This window comes from Sceloporus occidentalis, unplaced genomic scaffold (assembly GCF_023333645.1).
Source record: "Sceloporus occidentalis isolate IW3139 unplaced genomic scaffold, rSceOcc1.0.p SCAF_5, whole genome shotgun sequence".
NCBI classification, from domain to species: Eukaryota; Metazoa; Chordata; class Lepidosauria; order Squamata; family Phrynosomatidae; genus Sceloporus; species Sceloporus occidentalis.
Genome location: NW_028316985.1, coordinates 68,582,926 through 68,602,358, shown reverse-complemented (window position 1 = coordinate 68,602,358; position 19,433 = coordinate 68,582,926). Strand labels below are relative to the sequence as shown.

Genomic DNA, 19,433 nt, shown 5'->3' with positions numbered 1-19,433 from the left:
CTTCCCACATTTGTAAGTAGATAGCTCAAGTAGAAAGTGAAAGAATTGCCTCCATTTGGAATTATACAATGGTGTCTTTTCAGCTTTCCTTTTTTCCTGACCATTATATGAATGCTACAGTGGCTGCTTTATCAGGTGATAGAGTAATCCTCAGATTAGGGTAATGCTGCAGCACGCAGCCTCAGGGTTTTTGGATCACTATCCATATTTTAGATGATTTTGACAATCAAACTCCTTTATCCAGGGCCCGGTACATACTGCCCTGAAAGAGTGGGCTGGAGGTGGCCGGTTTTCCTGTGGAGGGATGCCACAGGAGCAAAACTGCACAGCGTCCCTCCACCCAAAAAGAACCAGGAAAAAACGGGTTCTTCTTGGGACACTGCACACGTCATGAGTGACATGCAGTGACATCTATATTCTGTGCATCGCTTATGTCACATTGGTGGCCCCATATGGATGGGAGGCCGCCATTACGCCACCACCATGATGTCCTAGGATTAGGGACTGTGCTGTTGGTGCGCTGTCCCTAACTCTAGAATTGCTGCCTGGACACCGCTTCTTGGTGGTATGCATTCAGGAGGTATGTAACTATAGATAACATGCCCTTTATTATTTGTGTTCTGATGTTTTTAGATTATCTTCTGCATTTTTATCTATGGGAGAAGGGAAGGCTCTTCCCTTTTCTTCATTTTGACATTCCAAGATGGTGGACAGCTCACTTTACATTTTCAATATCTGTGACCACTTGGGAAATAACAATAACTCAAAAGCTTGGAAACAGGTATATCTCAAGGGTAGGCACTACAGAAGAGGATCAGTCTATATCCCTCTCCACCGAACACTCCGAAGAGAAAATTAGCCATTTCTTCTTGACTGATATTAATAAACATGTGTACTTATGGGCCTTTAACAGCAGAATGGTACATGGGAATGCACAGGGGAAGCTTTTCATAATATGAAGATAAGCACTGTCACCTACTGGTGCCTGAAAATGACATTGCTATTAGAGAGACAGAAGCAGAGCCTAATTTTAAAAAGGAAGACAGCAATCATTGTTTAAACTGAAGAAGCCTCTATCTGTAATAACCTGTAAGTACACAGAACTGCTATCATTTTTCCTGTAGGATTCCCGTACTTTTAACAACTGCTTGTCAGATGGAGATTTCAGTTTGCTTCTGTTTCATGTCCAGGCTAGAAAAAACATCACCACCTGAATTTCTGCCTGTCAGGAGCTAAATAATCAAGACTTGGCAGTCTATAAAATGTATGCTACTTTTACAACCATAGACACAAAGAGCTGCCATCCTTCTGTTGGCTTTCAGAGAACAAAGTCCTACATTTTAAAGGGCTGTATTAATAAATAATTAGTTTAGCTACCTCTTACTGCATCTGGAGAAAAATGAATCTTGAAGCAGGGCCTACCAGACACTAGATTGCATTTTTCAGGAGGCCTTATGATAACAGGAGATGAAAACCTGGCTGGAAAGCAAAAGACAAGATGCAAGTTACACATATCCTGGGTCCTTCAGCCTTTTCCAGTCACAGATGTGATGTACTTAGGCCCAACTCTAGATGTAAGTGTGTTCCTTAACTATACCATAGGTGACCTAGCAGTATTTTTAATGTTCTAAAACCACTGTACAATTCTGACTTGCATGTTTGCTCCAGTTGTATTCTTCTTCTTTTTAGGAAAAAAACACCCCAATTTTTATTAAACATAAACACAGTCACAAACACATTTTGTAAACATATCTAAAATACAAACAATAACAACAAACATCTTCCAAATGCATCTGAGGAAGTAGACTTAAGTTTGTGAAAGCTCATGCAGCCATCTTCTTTCAGTTAGTCTCAAAGGTGCTAGAACAGGGGTAGGCAACCTACGGCCCACGGGCCGGATCTGGCCCGGCGAGGCCTTGGGACCGGCCCCAGCCCGGTTCTGCCGCCGATTGCCGCCCCCACCGCAGCTTCCGTGCCGCTCCGGGCACCATTTTGAGTTCGGCCCCCTAGTTTTCTGAGGGACAGCAACCCGGCCCCCGGCTCAAAAAGGTTGCCTACCCCTGTGCTAGAAGATCTTTCTACAGACTAGCGCAGCTATATCTTTGCATAATAACAAACAATAAATGAACAAACACAACTAAACTATTAAACAAAAGTAAATATATACAACTGACTCCCCTGCCCCTGAATGATTGATATATACCATTGTTACTCTACTCCCTTATTTATGGTAATATATTTAAGCTTCTACAACATATCAATTCTGTTTATTTTATAAAATCTAAGCCCGATTCATATCTCCAATGTGACTGCAAATATGTAATAAACAAATCCCAGTCTTCCTTAAAATTATTGAAAGATTTTTCTTTCATCAACATTGTAAGTTTATCAGTTTCAGCAAGTTCAACCGTCTTCATTACCCAATCCTCTTGTGTTGGTATGTCATTATCCTTTCATCTCTGGGCATATGTTATTCTTGCTGCTGCAATCATATATTGCCATGGCTTCATATTTCTTCTCAAAATTAACATTCCATGCAAAAAAGTATCTGGTTTCATCTGTTTCCTTTACATTAAAAATATTCTCTATCAATAAATGACTGTCCAATAAATGAATGAATGACTATTCCTGTGCCTTATTACAAGTCCACTACCACATATGAAAAAACCTCCAGTTGTATTCTAATTCCATGTTCCCAACTGAGCCAAATCCCAACAGTCCCAAGCATTATTCTCAGTAAGGTCCAAGAATGGTTGTTACACAGCCCTGTATCTCAGATGTCTTCTTCTCAACTGTTGTTACGTGGTGTCAAATTGGCAACTATATGTAAGGAAACTATGGTTCTGTCAATGTAAGCTAATATAGCTTTCCCCATCTTTGCTGCAACACCACATTTCTGGGTCACGTTCAATGTATGATCAACAATAATCCCAAGGTCCTTTTCATATGTAGTACTGCTGAGACAAGTATACCCCTCCTATACATGTGCATTGGGCTTTTGTGGCCTAAAAGTAGAATTTTGCATTTGTCTTTGCTAAATTTCACTGTATTCATTCACTGTGATGCCATGTGACTGGCAATCCTGCAACTGCCTTGAGAATAGGGTCAGCTATCTTAGACTGACACGCAGGGAGCAGGCAAAAACCACAGGCTGTGCCCATCCTCTGATTCATAGTTTGTGCCTTGTGAAATTGTTCATACTAGTTTATCCCCACAGCATGAGATTGTACATTAATTCTCACAAAGACACATTTTTCTCAGATCACTTGATATGAAACTGGATCTTGTTCCTGATCATGGATTAGTGAATTTCAAGACTGTATGGTCTATGTATGATGACCACTCCGATTCATAGCTGCCCTGTTCCCAACTTATCCTTTTGATTCACGGGGGAAATCTGTGAATAACCTGGCAATTGAACAAGTCTCAAGATGCAAAATGTCATTCTCATGGGAGAAAACAGTTTTCTGTTTCATCATGTGTGCTGTTTAGCTACTAGCAGCAGGAAATAAAAGGTAATTAGTGGAGATTGCTGTGGGATGTAAACATGCTGAGGATTGGGAACTTCTCCTGTCTGATGAGCCAGATGGAACAGGATCCTCCCGGTGATCTACTCCTTCATCTGAAAGTTCCCCCTTCTCCCTTTTGGACCCCGAGTAGCAGTCAGAAGAGACCCAACCCTATGCCTATGAGTGTGGTTAGTAGGAAGAGCTAGTGGGCTACCTAACTGTGGTGTTTTCTTCGTTATCCTCCAAGGTCTCTTGGGTGGAAAGGGAAGAGCAGGCTGCTTCAGTTTTGAAATGGAGTCCTCCCCGCTCCATGAGGCCCATTGGAGAAGTGCTCAAGATGGCAGCTATGCAGACAGGGGCAGGAAACAGATCCCTCCTCTGCCAGAGAGCTCAAACGCCAAGTACTGCGAGGACAAGGTGTCACCACTTCCCTCTCCCTCTCAGCTTATGTTCTCCTAAACCCACATGTACATTGTTGCTGCATACTGCCAAGGAGGAAGGGGATTCTTAACTGTCAGAGACAGTAAGCCTATAAAGCCAAGAAATTCAGAGCTATGGGCTACCCCATAAAGGGTGGACAGGATCATGGCTGGGGTCCCCAACTCACTCACTTTGACCTCCACTGTAGAAATTTTCCCCTTGGCACATTCTCTGGCAGAGTACCCCTGTGTGCCATCCAATGCAGCAAGTACTGGGAATAGCAGTGTGATGGCCCTCAATCAAGGGAACTGTGCCAAGGCAATTTTTCTCATCGTGTCTCCGGTCTTGCACTGGGCTGAAGGAAAGGATTTGGAGTCCTCTGGTAGCTTTGGAGTGGGTTCCTCCCCCTGCATGACCAATTGCTTGGAGGGGGAAGGAAGGAAGGTATTGCACAGAAAAGAAAGAACCTGAAGGACGAAAAAACATGGTGGAAGGAAAAAGGAGCCTCTCTTTTTTATTTTTGGTGACGAACAGGATAGTGAGTGCAAAAAGGCAGAAAAGGCAAGAGAATTGTACTGATTTCTCTTCCCAACATCTATATCTGGTGGGGCCATGCACTAGACTGAAGAAATGAGGAGCAAGCCTAGAGCTTCAGCTTAATTATCAGACGAAGTGGGAGAAGGAATGGAATCCAAGATGTCCTCTGCACACCACCAGAGAAATGCTTGTACACCCATCATATAAGCTGGCTATTAACTGAAGTTTTCTTATATGGGTTCCCTAGTCTTCATTTCAGAGAAGAGCTATCTCTGGGACACAGTCCTAAATAGTAATGTTCTTCATGATGGATCCCAAGTACTGTAAAAAGGAAACTAACCTCTTGTGCTATTCCACAAACACTTGTGCAAATCTTCATGTAGTACTCCAATAAATTGAATGGGCTGTTAATGATGTGCTGGGTTTTTTTTTTTACATTTGTAAATAATGTTAATGTTTTTAATGCCTAATGTTTTAACTTGACATATTGTTTGATTTTTAGATAACTTATACTTTTATCAAAACCTTTGTACAGTGTTTAATCTGTATTGTTTTAGGTATGTTTTTAGCCATCTTGAGTTCCATCATTGGGAGGAAAGTGGGATATAAATGAAATAAAAGGTTAGATAGCAGTTTTCAAGTTTATGCTTGCACAAACTCTTACAAAAACAGAAAATCTCTGGATTTGGTTTTTGTCATGTGATGTAGAACAACTTGTGACACTCAGTGAGTTGTAGTTATTGTTGTTATTATTATTTTACATTTATTTCTATTCTGCCTTCTTCTCAATTTTGAGCCCAAAGCAGTTTACAACAAATTAAAAATTATAAAGCTAAAACGTAAAGTTGAGATTATGGAAGAGCACCTTCAGTAACTATTTATGTTAATTTTCTTTTTAGTTTCAGTTTGCAAATCATCTGCCTCCTCTGCCAAATCCTATTTACTTGACAAATAATAAATATGAATTCCAGTATTGGTTGGATTAACTCCACTTTCCATTAAACAAATATATACACACCTGAAAATAAACAGTAAACATACAATGTTTTTCTTTATTTTAATACGTTTGTTAGGTCACCACAATTATAAAGATAAAGTACCATCCTTTTTATTGGCAAGTATATGAATGTACAAACATCAAAATCCCTACAAGAATCACACATTATTTACAGGTGCCCTAGAACACAACATTATTTTCTCCTCATAAATAACACAGCAATTTCACCCCCAACCCGTCACTGCCTTGCATTCCTCAAAGTATGTGTTTACAGGTATAGTATTAGCACACTAAACTGTGGCATCATAATTTCCCTTAGCCCTCTAGATCTTTTTGTCTTCTTTTGACCTGCAGCAAAAAAAAATCTGTGCTAAGGTAGCTCACAATTAACATTGCTCTCAGCACACATGAAGAATTTGCTGCCAAAATAGATGTGGCAGTTTAATACAATCCAGTATTATCAGCAAGTAGTTTGCTTACCCACTCCAGCTTCATCATAAATCTTTCAGTGTAGCATTCTCTCTCAAGAACAATAAATCTCCCTTATAATTCTTCATAGGCATTGCTTTCTCGAAGACCTTAAAAGTGTTTTTGATTCCAGCTATGGAGATTTTAATACTAGAGGTGGAGATGGCATGCAACCAGCTCTTTTCCATTCCAGTCTTTACAGAATCAGGTTTTTAACTTCTCTACAACTTGTGAATCGAAAGCTGACAAAGTATTCCTCAAGTTTTCACAGTGTGATATTTTATGTCCTAACCAAACCATTATATATATCTTTATATCTATATATAATTAAAAATAAAAATTTCAATATAAAAATAGAATGCTTTGAAAGGATTTACACCAAAAACAAAACCCCTAGGTATTTAACCCTACACCAAACAGTCTGTACAGTAGAATGCACAGAATTCCACAGGAACAAAAATGAAAAATGATGCTCAGTCAAAGTTAAGAGCATAGTTTATTTTAGAAAAAAAAAACTTTTAAGTTATTTTTGTTTTAATTTTTTTAAAAAATTGGTCATCATGAAGATATATATGGCACGTCACAATCTAAAGAACCAGATGAATGCATCAGTCAGGTAGTATGTATCACAATCTCTTCCCAAATTTCCTTACACATAGCACACCCAACTTAGCAGCAGTTACACAGTGCTACACTCCATTTGATTCAAGGTTGTCCCCCATCCTTTGAAAAGATCTCCATCTTTCTTCTACTGCAGTTCCTTTGATTCATAGTCACTGTTGCTAAAATCTAGTCACTACCTAGAAATCCTTTCAGGTTTTCTGCACAATTTTTAAACGTCCTCTCTAGAATGTTATCCACAGGTTTGTTCAACCTACTCTTTGGCGTACTCATTACAGAGACTTCTCCAAAGATCTCATTTTGTTGAATGGGAATGCTTTCTTCAATGACCTTTTAATAATAATAATAATATGTTTTATTTATAAACCGCTATTCTAAATAGATCATAGCGGTGTATTAGCTCAATATGTTGCTCTCAAGTCTCAAAGCAGTTGCAATGATTTTATCGCATAATTAGAACAAGAATTGTGAAACCTTGACCAGTAGCAAATGGCCATTTGGTGACCTGGGCAACCTGCATGCCTCTTAAACAGACTATCTGCTGTAATAAGCAAAGCAAACTTTTAACAACTTAGCAGAAATCTTTGCAATTCTGGAATATGCATTATTTAACCTGGCCCTTATGCAACGACAACAACAACAAAAATCTGCTGACCAACAGTGATAGCTCATTCTTTAGATGACTGGCACTCTGATTTCCTGACGAATTTCTGAGCTTGCCAGTTGAACGCAGTATAATTTATAACAGCAGCAGGATTGCTCAGAGATGAGTGACAATTGGCAGTAGAGACACGGTTCCAATAGCAGTGATAGTTGCTATAGCTGCCTGTCACACTTGAAAATTGTGTTTGGACAATATATGATCCTGTAGCTTTCAACAACATGAAATTGTCTCCTCAAAATAGTGCAATTTGTACATTACACACACACGCATACACAAACAACAGTGGTTTCACAAAAACCAGCTGGCAAAAAATTAGTTGGCTGCTATTTCTTTTCCTCCATGATGATAACAGTTAATATGCCTGATCATGTATCAGCATCTCTATCTATATTGTCTTGTGATGACAACAGAGATGGATAAGGTGCAACACATTTCACGTTGACATAGGTGGCATTCACATGAACATAATGCTCCCCAATGAAAGTGGAGAAGATCACTGATATATCTGAAACCAATTCAGAAAATGCTGGCCGTAGTTCAGGTTTTGGATGCCAACACTTGAGCATGACTTCGTATCTGTAATTGAAAAATAAGAAAGTGAGCTTTCACCTATATTTATCCCTAAGACCTGGCAATATTTGAATGGGTTTTTGTAAACTGTTTTCTTACAGTGCATCTGGGCAATATTCAGGTTGTAATAGCCTTCTTCCTTGTAGTAAATAAACAGTGATATCAAAAGAATTCACATCAGGGTAGGGTGGGGCTCCTCTTGTCATCAATTCCCAAAGCAATACTCCAAAGGACCACTAAAAAACAACAACAGAGAAAGACCAAATTACAAGACTGGAAAATTTGCAAGCTGTGAAGGTAGGTATATTTTTAAACAGATTTTTTTACTACAGTTTCTCTCTCTCTTAAGGGATATTAACAAAATACTGTTCTGAAAACATCAGATAGTATGTTCGAGAAAAGTAAATATCGATGCACTGCTGATTTCAGTAGATATAAATGATGAACAATTCACAGACAAAGTTATATTGAAGAGAAAAATTAATCATACAGGGCCAATTCTAATAATTAGGCCCAACTAAAGTAAACCCATTAAATCAGTGAAATGTTAGTAAATCAACCCTTACGTAAGTTCCTTTAATTCAATGGATTTACTCTAGTTGGGACTAACAATTAGATTTGGGCAAAGTTTTAATATATAAAAACAGAATACTTTGAGAGCATATTTAGCTACAAAACCAGTACAGTGGGATCATGGTATCTGCTGGAGTTTGGATCCAGGAACCCCCCCCCCCCCCCATGGAGACCAAAATCCATGGATGCTTACCTCATTAAATACAGTGACATAATACAATGGTGTCTCTTCTATAAAATGGTAAAATCAAGGGTTGCTTTTTGGAAATTGTTTATATTTCTTTCTTTTTAAAATTATTTTCAAGCTGTGGATGCTTGACTTTGTGAATACAGAAACCATGGATATGGAGGGCTGACATTATGTAAGTATATGTTTTTTTTGGTGTGTATACATACGTGCACACACACACACACACACACACACACCAAACATATATAACATCTATGCCCATGGCATCACAAGTTCCTCATCAACCTACACATGCCATTCTGAGTGCCCTGCAACTTAGTGCTTTTCTTCAGCTTCTACCGCCTTAGTAATTGTGTACACTTACAACAATTAAAAAAGAATTCCCTTCTAACTAAGTTTTAAAAACAAACTTTTTTTGGCCTATGATGGGAAAAGGCTAGGTACAAGAAGTTGTGGAATTCCAGATATTAAATATCAATTTCGAATACAATATCCAGAACACAGAAGGCCAACTACCAGTTTCCATTCTGACCTGATATATGTTCTTCCAAATAAAACAAAGGAGAACAGAGAAGCAGGAAATTTATTATGCCTAATCAGTGAATTGTGTCCAACCAGTTCAGTTGCATTGCACATAGAAAAGGGAATCTTGGCAAGAACCAAATCTTGTTTTTCATGGGAAAACCCATCACTATTTGCAAAAGGTGTTTATTTCCCTTAAAACTGGAACCAACCATAACCCTAAATAACCAAAAGACTTAAGAAAAAACCCAATCAGGTCTGGGTGAGACATGAATGACACCATGGCTGCAATCCTGTATGGCTCAGTAAAGGTTAGTAGGTCTGCATGTGGGCCTACACTTGGCTGAGCAATATATCCTCACAACTTACTGTAAAACCTCTAAAGCTGCCCTGCACAGCCATTCCATGCTTTATGGTAAGCAGGCAGGATTGGAGAAGTGTCCAGCTACGTTCCCATAGCCAGATATGAAACCATGCCATCAGTGCTGAGCTCTGTCAGGGTCCTCCAAGCATCTCAGTGCTGATGTCATAATTTTGTTTCTGGCTATGGGGATGTAGGTGGATGCTTCTCTGATCTTGCCTGTTCACTGTGAAGGATGGAGTGGCCATGCAGGGCAATTTCAGAGGCTTTTGAGTAAGCTAAGCAGGCATGGGCTTTGGTCACTGCAAAGGGTGGAAGAGAGTGCCAACCCCCCCCCCCAGGACATCCAAACACATAGGGGGAACATGTTGATGTCCCTAACAGGACACCAGTCCATATCTAGACAACTGAACTTCTGCCCACATCACAGTAATATTTCAAGGGATGAGAGCAATTCCAAACAGAATCCACAATATTCTTGACCCCCACTACTGAATTATGTAATTTAAGCTACTTAAAGTTGGGAGTTTTGAGCCTTATGGGAAAAATGGAACTACTCAAATAAAATTGACCAAACCTGCAAGTTAGGCTAATGTTTGTCAGGGGGTTCCTTCCAAATCAGTGCCTTTATGGGAGGAGGTGACTGTTCTAAAATGTCATTTCCGGCCCTTACTGTGTTATCTAAAATTCTGTGGTTTGGGGGTGTGGACAGAAAACCAAAACAGGAGTAACCCAATCACATTTATTTTGCAAGTTAAGAGAGCTGGAACTTTGTTCTGATTTAGGATGAGAAGGTTTTTACATTCATCCACCATATCATTCTTTTTGTTTAATATTTCCAGGAATGCACTGAAATGTGGAGAGTCAGCAAGAGTTACATAAATAATTAAAGGCACATTACCACATCTGACTTTGTAGTGAACTTCTGAGTTTGCAAACTTTCTAAAGCCATCCATTTTACTGGCAGTTTGGCTCCTGTTTTATTGTGTACACTGTAGTACTCTTTATCGTAGACATCTCTAGCAAGGCCAAAATCAGCAACCTTGACAGTAAATTTTTCATCCAGCCTAGAAAAATGACAAAAATCATTATCTGAAGTTGAGAAACAAAATTTGCATTGCTCTATGGTATCTTTGGGACCACAGCTTTTGAAAGTTATACTACATATTTTCTCAAACAATAAACTGTAGAGCTAGTGCAATTGCTATATACCAAAGAGAAGGAGGGGAAAAAGTCAACAAAGATATTTTTATTTCATTAAATTAATGACACCTCCTTAACAGCTAAAGTACAATGATTTAGTCTTTGGAGATACTGAACAGAAGGCATAATGATTAAGATGCTGGATTAGAATGAGAAAGTGTTGGTTCAAATTTGCACTTGACCAAAAACCTCACAGTCTTTCAGCCTAATTTATCTCAGTGCTTTGGCAAAGATCAAAATGGGGAGGAGGATCATGTAGGCTACACTTTGAACTCCTAGGAAGAAAGGAAGGGTGTAACTAATATAAATACACAAACAAAGAATGCCCAGGCATCTCGTATTTAATTGCTCTTACTGTAAACTTACTATAAATTGAATTATCTATTTAACATAGCTCCTGTACAAACATCCTTCCTGAATCTTCGTTTGCGAAGAAAAGCCAGAGAGGTGTACAAACATCCAGTTACAATTCAGGCATCTACTAAAAGAGAAGCCCACATCCAACACTTGACAAGCTTACAATCATATCACCACATGCCATGTTTCTGTCATGTCAATGGTATCTGGCTCCCTGCGATGAGAGTTCTCATTAGTCTCTCATTTGGTGCTTTGTTCCTATATTACACTAGCCTTCTTCCATTCACTGTACGGATGACTAAAACTGAAAGATATGGATAGTCCAAGATGGCTTGAATTCCTCCCTTCCTTTTGATGTCTTGGAACATCATCAATATTAAAAAAAAACCCAAATGTGTATATGTAAATGAATGGCAACATTTAGCTGCAATTTTAACAGCAAATATGGAGCTGCTATAGTGATATACTTATGAACCTGGCTAAGAAGCCCATACTTCTTTTCAAGGGGACACTTGTCTTTTTATGCTGATGAAACTCAATCTTCACATGGCTATAGAAAAAAACTATATTAATTAATATTGTTAAGCTCATTAATTTATAATGTAGGTGATGAATCAGCATAATGATGTTGACAACTATTGTACCAATCAGTCATTGTGTGCACTAAACTGTCTGGTCACCCAGACACTAATCAGATGCTTTGCATAATGTTTGTTTAGTTTACAAAGGTCAGAGAAAAAAATAAAGCCGAACCATGTCCAGAACGTTCCACTATCAAACCATATCTTTTGTTTTCTTTCAGTAATTCAACCATGCTTCTTTCAATTAGGCATGCAGTTTATGACTAACTATAAGCAATAGCATAATGAATCCCTAAAGGGAAACTATGAACTGTAGTTCTCTAAAATGGCAAAAGCAGGCAGAGATTACTATGCCAGCAGAGCTGTGAACCCACGTTGGGTTTTACTCAGCACTTCAAAGCTGCCAAAACTACTTTGGGATATAGCTGGGCAACTAAGATAGCTCTTTGAAACCTTGGAGTAAATACTCTGCGCTGACATCATTGAGGAGACAGGTAAATAGTAAATTTGTTGTTGTTGTGTGCTTTCAAGTCGTTGCCTCCTTATGGTGACCCTATCACAGGATTTTCTTGTGATGTGCCTAAAGCCACCCAGTGGGTTTCATGGCTGAGCCAGGAATCAAACTCTGGTTTCCATATTTATTCATATATTGTGTGCTCATGTTTATGACATGCTTTTCAAAAATATTTTTTTCAAAAGCAGCTTACCAATCAAAAACACTGATGCCACCATTTAAAGCAGGTTAGAACATTAATATTTAGCACAGTCTACTTCATGAAAAGAAAAACAAACTAAAACAAACTGAAAAGCTGGCCAGACAAAAATAATAGCTGCTTAAAAAACCATCACGTTCATAAGTGACATCATTGATTTAATCTGTTAATTTAACCATAATTACTTCCTAAAACAAAAAGGCAAAACTATGTGCTACAGGCAGCCCCCAAAAGCTATTTGGGGGCCACCAATTCCCCTGAGCTCCCTAGCCTTCCACTTCACCCAAATTGGGGAAAACTGTCCATTAAAAGCCCATTACATGATTTCAAACCTGGAGCAACCTCCCAAACTTTCAACACTTATGGCTGAAAATCTGCTGATAAACCAACAAGTGTGAACTGGAATTAAAATTCTGCTCATTACATGGGTGCCTTTTTGGCTGAGAACATGCAAAAGTGGCCTGCTGTGAAGTTGAAAACTAGGTTCTGACTTGGTCTCAGTTGCCTATCTCTTTCCTAAGGCTCACAATTGCATCTGGAGTGGAGAGTCTGTGATCCTCCACTTGGCTACTATGCCCATCATGCCTGATTACTGGCCTTGCTGGCTGGGGCTGATGGGAGCTGAGGTCCAGCAGTTCCCAAACAGAAAAATTCCAAAACATTACTATGCAACAAAATAAATACCTAGAATTTTGCCAGATTTTCAGAATACAACAACATGTCAGCTAAGAATATCAGGGACATAGAAATAATGAGCTTCAAAGGGAACTGTTGGGAATTTTTATTGACAAGCCAAGACAAAACACTCTTGGGAAGCAATGTTTCAGCATAAGAATGCTGCAGAGAAACAGAGAAAACAGGTTTATGATTACAATCCTCTCTGTACAGTTTCCTGGGATGTAATCCCGACTGAAAGCAGCATGACTTGCTTCTGAGTAAAATATATACAAGATTGTGCTGTGCAAGTGATACAGCTATCAGTGTGAATGACAGCAGTGCTAGGCATGGTGGCAACTACACTGATGGGAGACCGTCTGAAAATTCCATGAATACAAATTTATAATGAAAGGACAAGATACATACGTAACAAATAAAGTTGTGCAGGGTTTTTTTAACCCTTATCCAGACAGCCCTAGAAGGTACTTTGGAATGTAATTACTGTACTTACATACAATTTCTTGCTGCTAAATCTCTGTGGACAAACTTTTTGCTTGCAAGATATTTCATCCCCTTTGCCACTTGTAGGCCAAATCCAATCAAATCCTTTACTGTTGGATTCTGTAAATTATGGATGGTGATGTAGTTGAAACAACATAGCACAGAAAAAATGAATTGCAGTTACAAAACCTAATTGCTGACATGAACCCTCCATTAGTTCTTTAGTATGTTATTGTTTTTTTTGAAAACTGAGTTTTGCTGAGCATTGGAGGAAAGATAGAATCAGGTAACACATCAGAAAGATTAAGCCTATTAAAATATTTGTATAGTGAAATCATACATACAGAGTATGCTACATATTATATATTTTAATAGGTTTTGAAATAGGTGTAGAACTAGTTTAGCTGCCTCAAAATTTCTACCATTTAGGAATATTTAGAAACATGAAAGTAACTCCCCCGATACACACAAAATCTGGAAAAAATGTGTAAGAAGACATAATTTTGGGAATTAGGACTAATGAAAAAAGGGGCCTCTTGTTTGTTTCTGACACCCTCACAGATCTAGTTATATTCACTGCACACAATTATATATACATTTGCTATATAAACTCCTCCTCTATTTAATAAAACCTAATTCCAAAAAAATGAAAATAAATAAAGAATGCAGATGGTTTCTGACTTTAAACACGCTTGACTTCAATGGTCGTAACTTTTTTCCAGCCATGGAAAGATACATCAGAAAACTAAATTGCAAGGCAGACAGGATGCTAGCCTAGCCTTGTTGTATATAAAGAAACTGAAAATGAATGACTGGCAATTTGAGTTATATAAATGAAAGAATACTGCTTGTTATGGTATTTTTTTGCAATTAATCCTCAATACATAACTGTCTATAACAACACGATGATCTTTGTGCATGATCTAGTGCCAAAGAAAGCACAGGTTGTAAAGCTGTTTTTTGTATTTTTGTATTTGTATTTTGTATTTTTGTACTGTATCTGAGACAATTAAAGGATGTTTTTTTGGTTGACTGTATTATCTTCTTAATGACAGATAATACGTTGGAGGTATTTAATGACAGTTTGCCACATATTTTGGAAGGTAGGGGATTATTTTTTGGAAGATGTTAAACTTCACAAATCAAGTGATTCACAGGCTATGAAAACTCATCCCATTATATTTTTATTCTATAGCAGAAAAATATATTTCAAACCCAACATGAGCTGACTATGTTTAAAAGTGATGAGTGATCACTCAGTTAATGCTTTTGTTCTGAGCAGAGCAGAGCAGAAGTCATAAGACTCTGCACTATCACCTAATCAGCCCCTATATGTACTTACATGAGACTCATTCCTGATAAAGTTTCGAAGATCTCCATGTTTCATGTAAGGAAGCACTACCAAGGGAGACCCTTCACTGGGTAAGCAAATTCCAAGTAAGGACAAGACATTAGGATGAGTGAAATCCTTCATTATGATCCCTTCTTTCAGGAACTGAGCTACTTCATCCAAGTCTGTAATCCCTGAGAAATGCCATAGAAAAAATAATTAAATCCATGCTGACACATCTCATTTCTAGTTCATTTTTAAAAACATGTGAAAAACATTTCTTTAACAGGAATAAAATAAAACTGAGTAAAGATTGTCTCTCAAAAAGGCCATATCCAAATTAAAAAAAAAGTTACTAAGGCCTGAGAAAGATGGATGAGAAGCGGTGTGCCAGCGCTGATTCTAGGGTTCTGGAGCATGCAGCAACTGCATGCTCCAGAACCCTAGTTCATGCTGGCAGCGCCATAACCGTGCAGCTCCACTCACATGGGGAGCGCGTCCATGATGCAAATGCAGTGACATGTCTGCACATTGTGGCGCTGCGCTTGTGTCACGGATGCATCACAGTGCGCCAATGGCACACTTGTGGTGTCCGTTGCACAGACTGAAAAGAACCCAGTTTTTCCAGGTTCTTTTGGGTCTGGAGGGACGCTGCATGGTTTGGCTGCTGTGGCGTCCCTCCGGAGGAAAAACGGACGACTCTAGCTCGCCCATTTGGGGCAGTCTGTCAAGCCCCTAAGAGTCCTTCCAGATGAGACTTCTATAGCAAAGTTGCCTTGATTTATTTAGAGTTTACTACATTTTCTAGGGGGATCAGACGATGATGTCTTCAACTGGTAACTCTCTAGCTACTGCTTTTTCCATTACTTTTCTTACCACTCAAAAGATGTTAATGTAGGAAAGAGAAAATAGTTGTCACAGTGAACACTTCATTAAATGTTTGAAGTATAATCTGTAGCCAACTAGAAACCCCATTTATGTATACTGTTGGGGGGTACAGGCCTTGGGGATAAATCTGGACCCTGGGATCCCTGAGATGTTCACGAAGCCTTCACCATAACACTTGATTTTTTCTGCTTGCTGTGCCCCCTTCCTCATTTCAGAAGTTGCAGTGTCTCTCCAAAGGCTAAGTCACTGTCAATAAAAGCTTTTGAGCAAAAGTGCCTTTGGTCCTGCACCCCACTGGCATGCAGCTCATGAGAATTTCTCTGAAATTGAATTTAGTCCTTGGACCAAAAAGATTCCCAACCCTTGATATATATGAATGGATGTTTATCATTGCCAGAGTGTACTTAAATCAATCACAGCATACATTTGTAATTTCAGAATTCTTTCCTTATTTTATTATCGTACCTCCCTTCCTTTTTCATAGACTACTAACAATAAATAGAAATGTCCCAAGCGCAAAGCCAGGAGAGGGTCATACTAGTGTGTGCCAATTTGCTCCTGCTGTTTTCCAACTGTCTCACTCATAAAAAAGCAAACATACAGCAACCCAGCAGTGTAAAATGATACTGCTGCATTTCTTTTAATCTTGTATTTATCAGTTGGGGAAGAAGGATAGGAACATTCTCACGCATGGCCACAATGAGACAAATGAATCCTTAGAGAAGCTTTCTCTAAGTAATACAAATGAACCCAATGAAAGTAGACCATATTCAGGTAATGCTATGTAATGCTATAATGCAGCGTGTTTTAAGATATCAATGTTTATTCTAAAATTGATTATGGCTCACTATACAGATATAAAAATGATGTGACTCACTGTTCAAAGATTTTACCGCACAATGAATTTTCTTGCCATCAGTATCTAACAAAGTTCCATGATAGACACATCCAAAGTGTCCTGCATAAAAATAAGCAATATTAGTCTTTTAGCATAGTTTTCACGATGTAGACTCTATCTTCTTGTAGATAGTTGCAATATATGATTAAAGTCTAGATGGCTTGTTTTCAGGACAGACAAAAGAAAGTAACGTACGCAATGCATAATGAGTTTACTAAATTTCCTAGTGCATCTCAGAGTGATATATGCTGACAGATGGCTTAAGAAGGGAATGGGAAAGTTCTTGGAAGATAAGACTGCAGAAATAATCCAGGTTGACACCACTAACTGCAATTTCTCAATGCTATGGAATTTTGGGAATTATAGTTTTGTGAGACATTTAGCCTTCTTTGTCAGAGAGCTCTGGTGCCACAACAAACTACAGTTTCCAGGATTCCACAGCAATTAAAGTGGTATCAAACTGGGTTATTTCTGCAGCCTGAATGCAGCCTTAGTGGGGGAGGAGAGGTGTAAGGTGTAGGCTTTTACAGTGGCACAAAAGGCCAGGCAATCGGGCCAGAGATCGGGCTCATAATGTTTGTCACAACTTATGGGTTATTTTGCATGGGAATGGATCCCTTCTGGGGGGAGATGGGACATGTTTATCCCATACATATGCTGTTGGAGGGTCTATGTTGGGTTCTGGGAATTTCAGGCTACAGTGGTTATGACCAATTTGAGGATGGGTAGCCTAGCAGTGCCCTCAGATGACAGGGAATCTATGCTGAACTCTGAACTCATGTTTCTATGCCTGCTTTCACATGCGTGGAATCTCATTTCTGCTGCCCTAGGTGGTAACTCAGTTCAACAGTCAACAGACATGGTGCTGAATATCTGGATCCAGATCCATGCATGGCCAAGCCTTCTGCAGTTGTACCCATAACACTGTGGCATATGTACATCTGCACATCCTCACCGTTTTGCTGCTGGATTTGCACACAGGCTATTTGACTAGATGGACCTTTCGTCCAATCAATCTGGGCTTTTCTTACATTTTACTGGAACAATTTCAGTGTAATTGCTTCACCTGACTGAATATATATACTTGAATAAACTCTGCATATTTGTTGGTTTCCAGTTGTAATCCTATATATGCTTACTTAGGAATAACCTTATTTTAATTTAGCACTACTTATTTCCAAGTAAATGTGCATAAAATAACTATTAGCATCCACAGACCTCTGAACCCATGTTTACACAGCAAGATGTACTATTACTCCATGATGTATATTTATTTTAGGCCTAACCCTTTCTCTGAAAACCCATAATACACTGCAGTACAGTTGTATATATGTCAGCATCCAACGGGATAGTTCCACAGATGGAGTATCTGTCAGTTAAACATTGTGCCTTCCCTTTTTGTTCTCCCCTTCCATCTTTGGGAAACCAAGGGACATTCTAGAGCTGGTTTTCAGGTGGCACAGAATGCTACAGAAGATAGGAAATTTGGTATATTAGTGGGTGTAGGTCATTATGCCAGATGGCAACAGAGAACACTGAATGGAGAGCTGGAACAGGTGACCAGGAAGGGGCGATTTCAAGCCGCCTCCGCTGAAGATGCATTGGGGCCGCGACAAACACACACCATGGCTCCAATCCACCCTGAACCCAGCCCAAATAGGAGCAGATAAGATCTGCTTCTATTTTGGCAGGCAATGTGTAAATGCTACACTGTTGACCAGCTGGCCAGCCAGCTTCCAAGCGTATGGGGTATAAATGCCGTGCTCCCAAGACACCCGGAAGTGGGATTTAACGGGCTGTCTGTTTTAGCCCTATGTTATGTTAATACAGGTACTTGGTAATCACTCAGTTAATAAAACACATATGATGCATGCTTATAGGAATGTGGTAATTGAGAGGACTATTTAATTACTTACCTCTTCCTATTACTTCATTAAAATGCACTATTAGGCTATCAGCACCAATAACCACATGCTCAACTTCTTTGACCAAGTCAGGATTTAAGGCACTGATATCAATGTGGACATTAGTTTGCAGCAATGGACTGGCTATGTCAGAGTCTCCCGTAGAAAGAATGGGAGATAGGTCTCCATGAGGATACTGAGCTGGTCTGCATGACCCATTCTGAGAAAAAGTTGGAAAAAGATCTGCAAGGGTAACAGGAGTGGTTATGCCAATGCATTCTATCATAGAAAGCCTAAAAAAATTCTTTTAAAATTTCTACTTCCCTTCTAAACAAATTCAAATGTGGCTTTCTAAAATACTAACACACATCAAATCAGTACATGTAATATAAACAATCCAAGGATGATTCAAAGTGGTATCTAGTAACACCAATGTGAATAAGTCTTTTTTGTATTACATTCTTGGAAAAAAGGCAGAAAATAAATAAGACAGACAGACAGACACATAGACAGACACCCATATCTGTTTGCCCACCTGTCTGTCATCTATTCTAAGCAGCATGCCTGAACCTTAAAAGAAAGGTAGCCAACTGCACCTCTCCAAGGAGATGGTTCCCTACTTATGGTGTTGCAGTGGAATTAGAGCCAGGCCTGAGCCCCTGAGCAATGACAGAAAGTGAGTCTGGTGTCAGTAGGGCAGTGAACCTGCTATGGGTTTTTAGCCAAAACATTAAAAGAGGTACTGAAGTTGCTGAGCCTATTTTGGGATTGGATTCAACACATTTGATAGCTCTGTTTAAATCTGGACTAAATCCCAGAGTGGAATTGCTGCCCTCTGACATCAAAGCACCAGCCACCACTGGCCCAGAACTATTTGAAATACCAAGGTTCATACCTGCAATGTTACATTTAATAATAAAAGATTTGCCAGAAGTCCTTCCAAGTCAAAATGATACAACTAGCAAAAAA

General features: G+C 39.0%; 1 protein-coding gene across 4 annotated transcripts in view; it reads right to left on the bottom strand.

Annotated features, from left to right (window-relative positions):
• Positions 1 to 5,508: 5,508 nt before the first annotated feature.
• The window catches only part of LOC149312284 (hepatocyte growth factor receptor-like), a 123,792-nt gene continuing 109,867 nt past the window's right edge, over positions 5,509 to 19,433 (bottom strand). For all 4 annotated transcript variants that reach the window (XM_089524332.1, XM_089524336.1, XM_089524335.1 and 1 more), the window contains exons 15-21: positions 18,477 to 18,707; positions 16,540 to 16,620; positions 14,787 to 14,968; positions 13,455 to 13,564; positions 10,334 to 10,499; positions 7,886 to 8,022; positions 5,509 to 7,792 (exon numbers count right to left, since the gene is read on the bottom strand). In XM_089524332.1, coding sequence (XP_089380458.1) covers positions 7,582 to 7,792; positions 7,886 to 8,022; positions 10,334 to 10,499; positions 13,455 to 13,564; positions 14,787 to 14,968; positions 16,540 to 16,620; positions 18,477 to 18,707 — 1,118 coding nt within the window. In that variant the 3' untranslated portion in view covers positions 5,509 to 7,581. The remainder of the gene's footprint in view (positions 7,793 to 7,885; positions 8,023 to 10,333; positions 10,500 to 13,454; positions 13,565 to 14,786; positions 14,969 to 16,539; positions 16,621 to 18,476; positions 18,708 to 19,433) is intronic.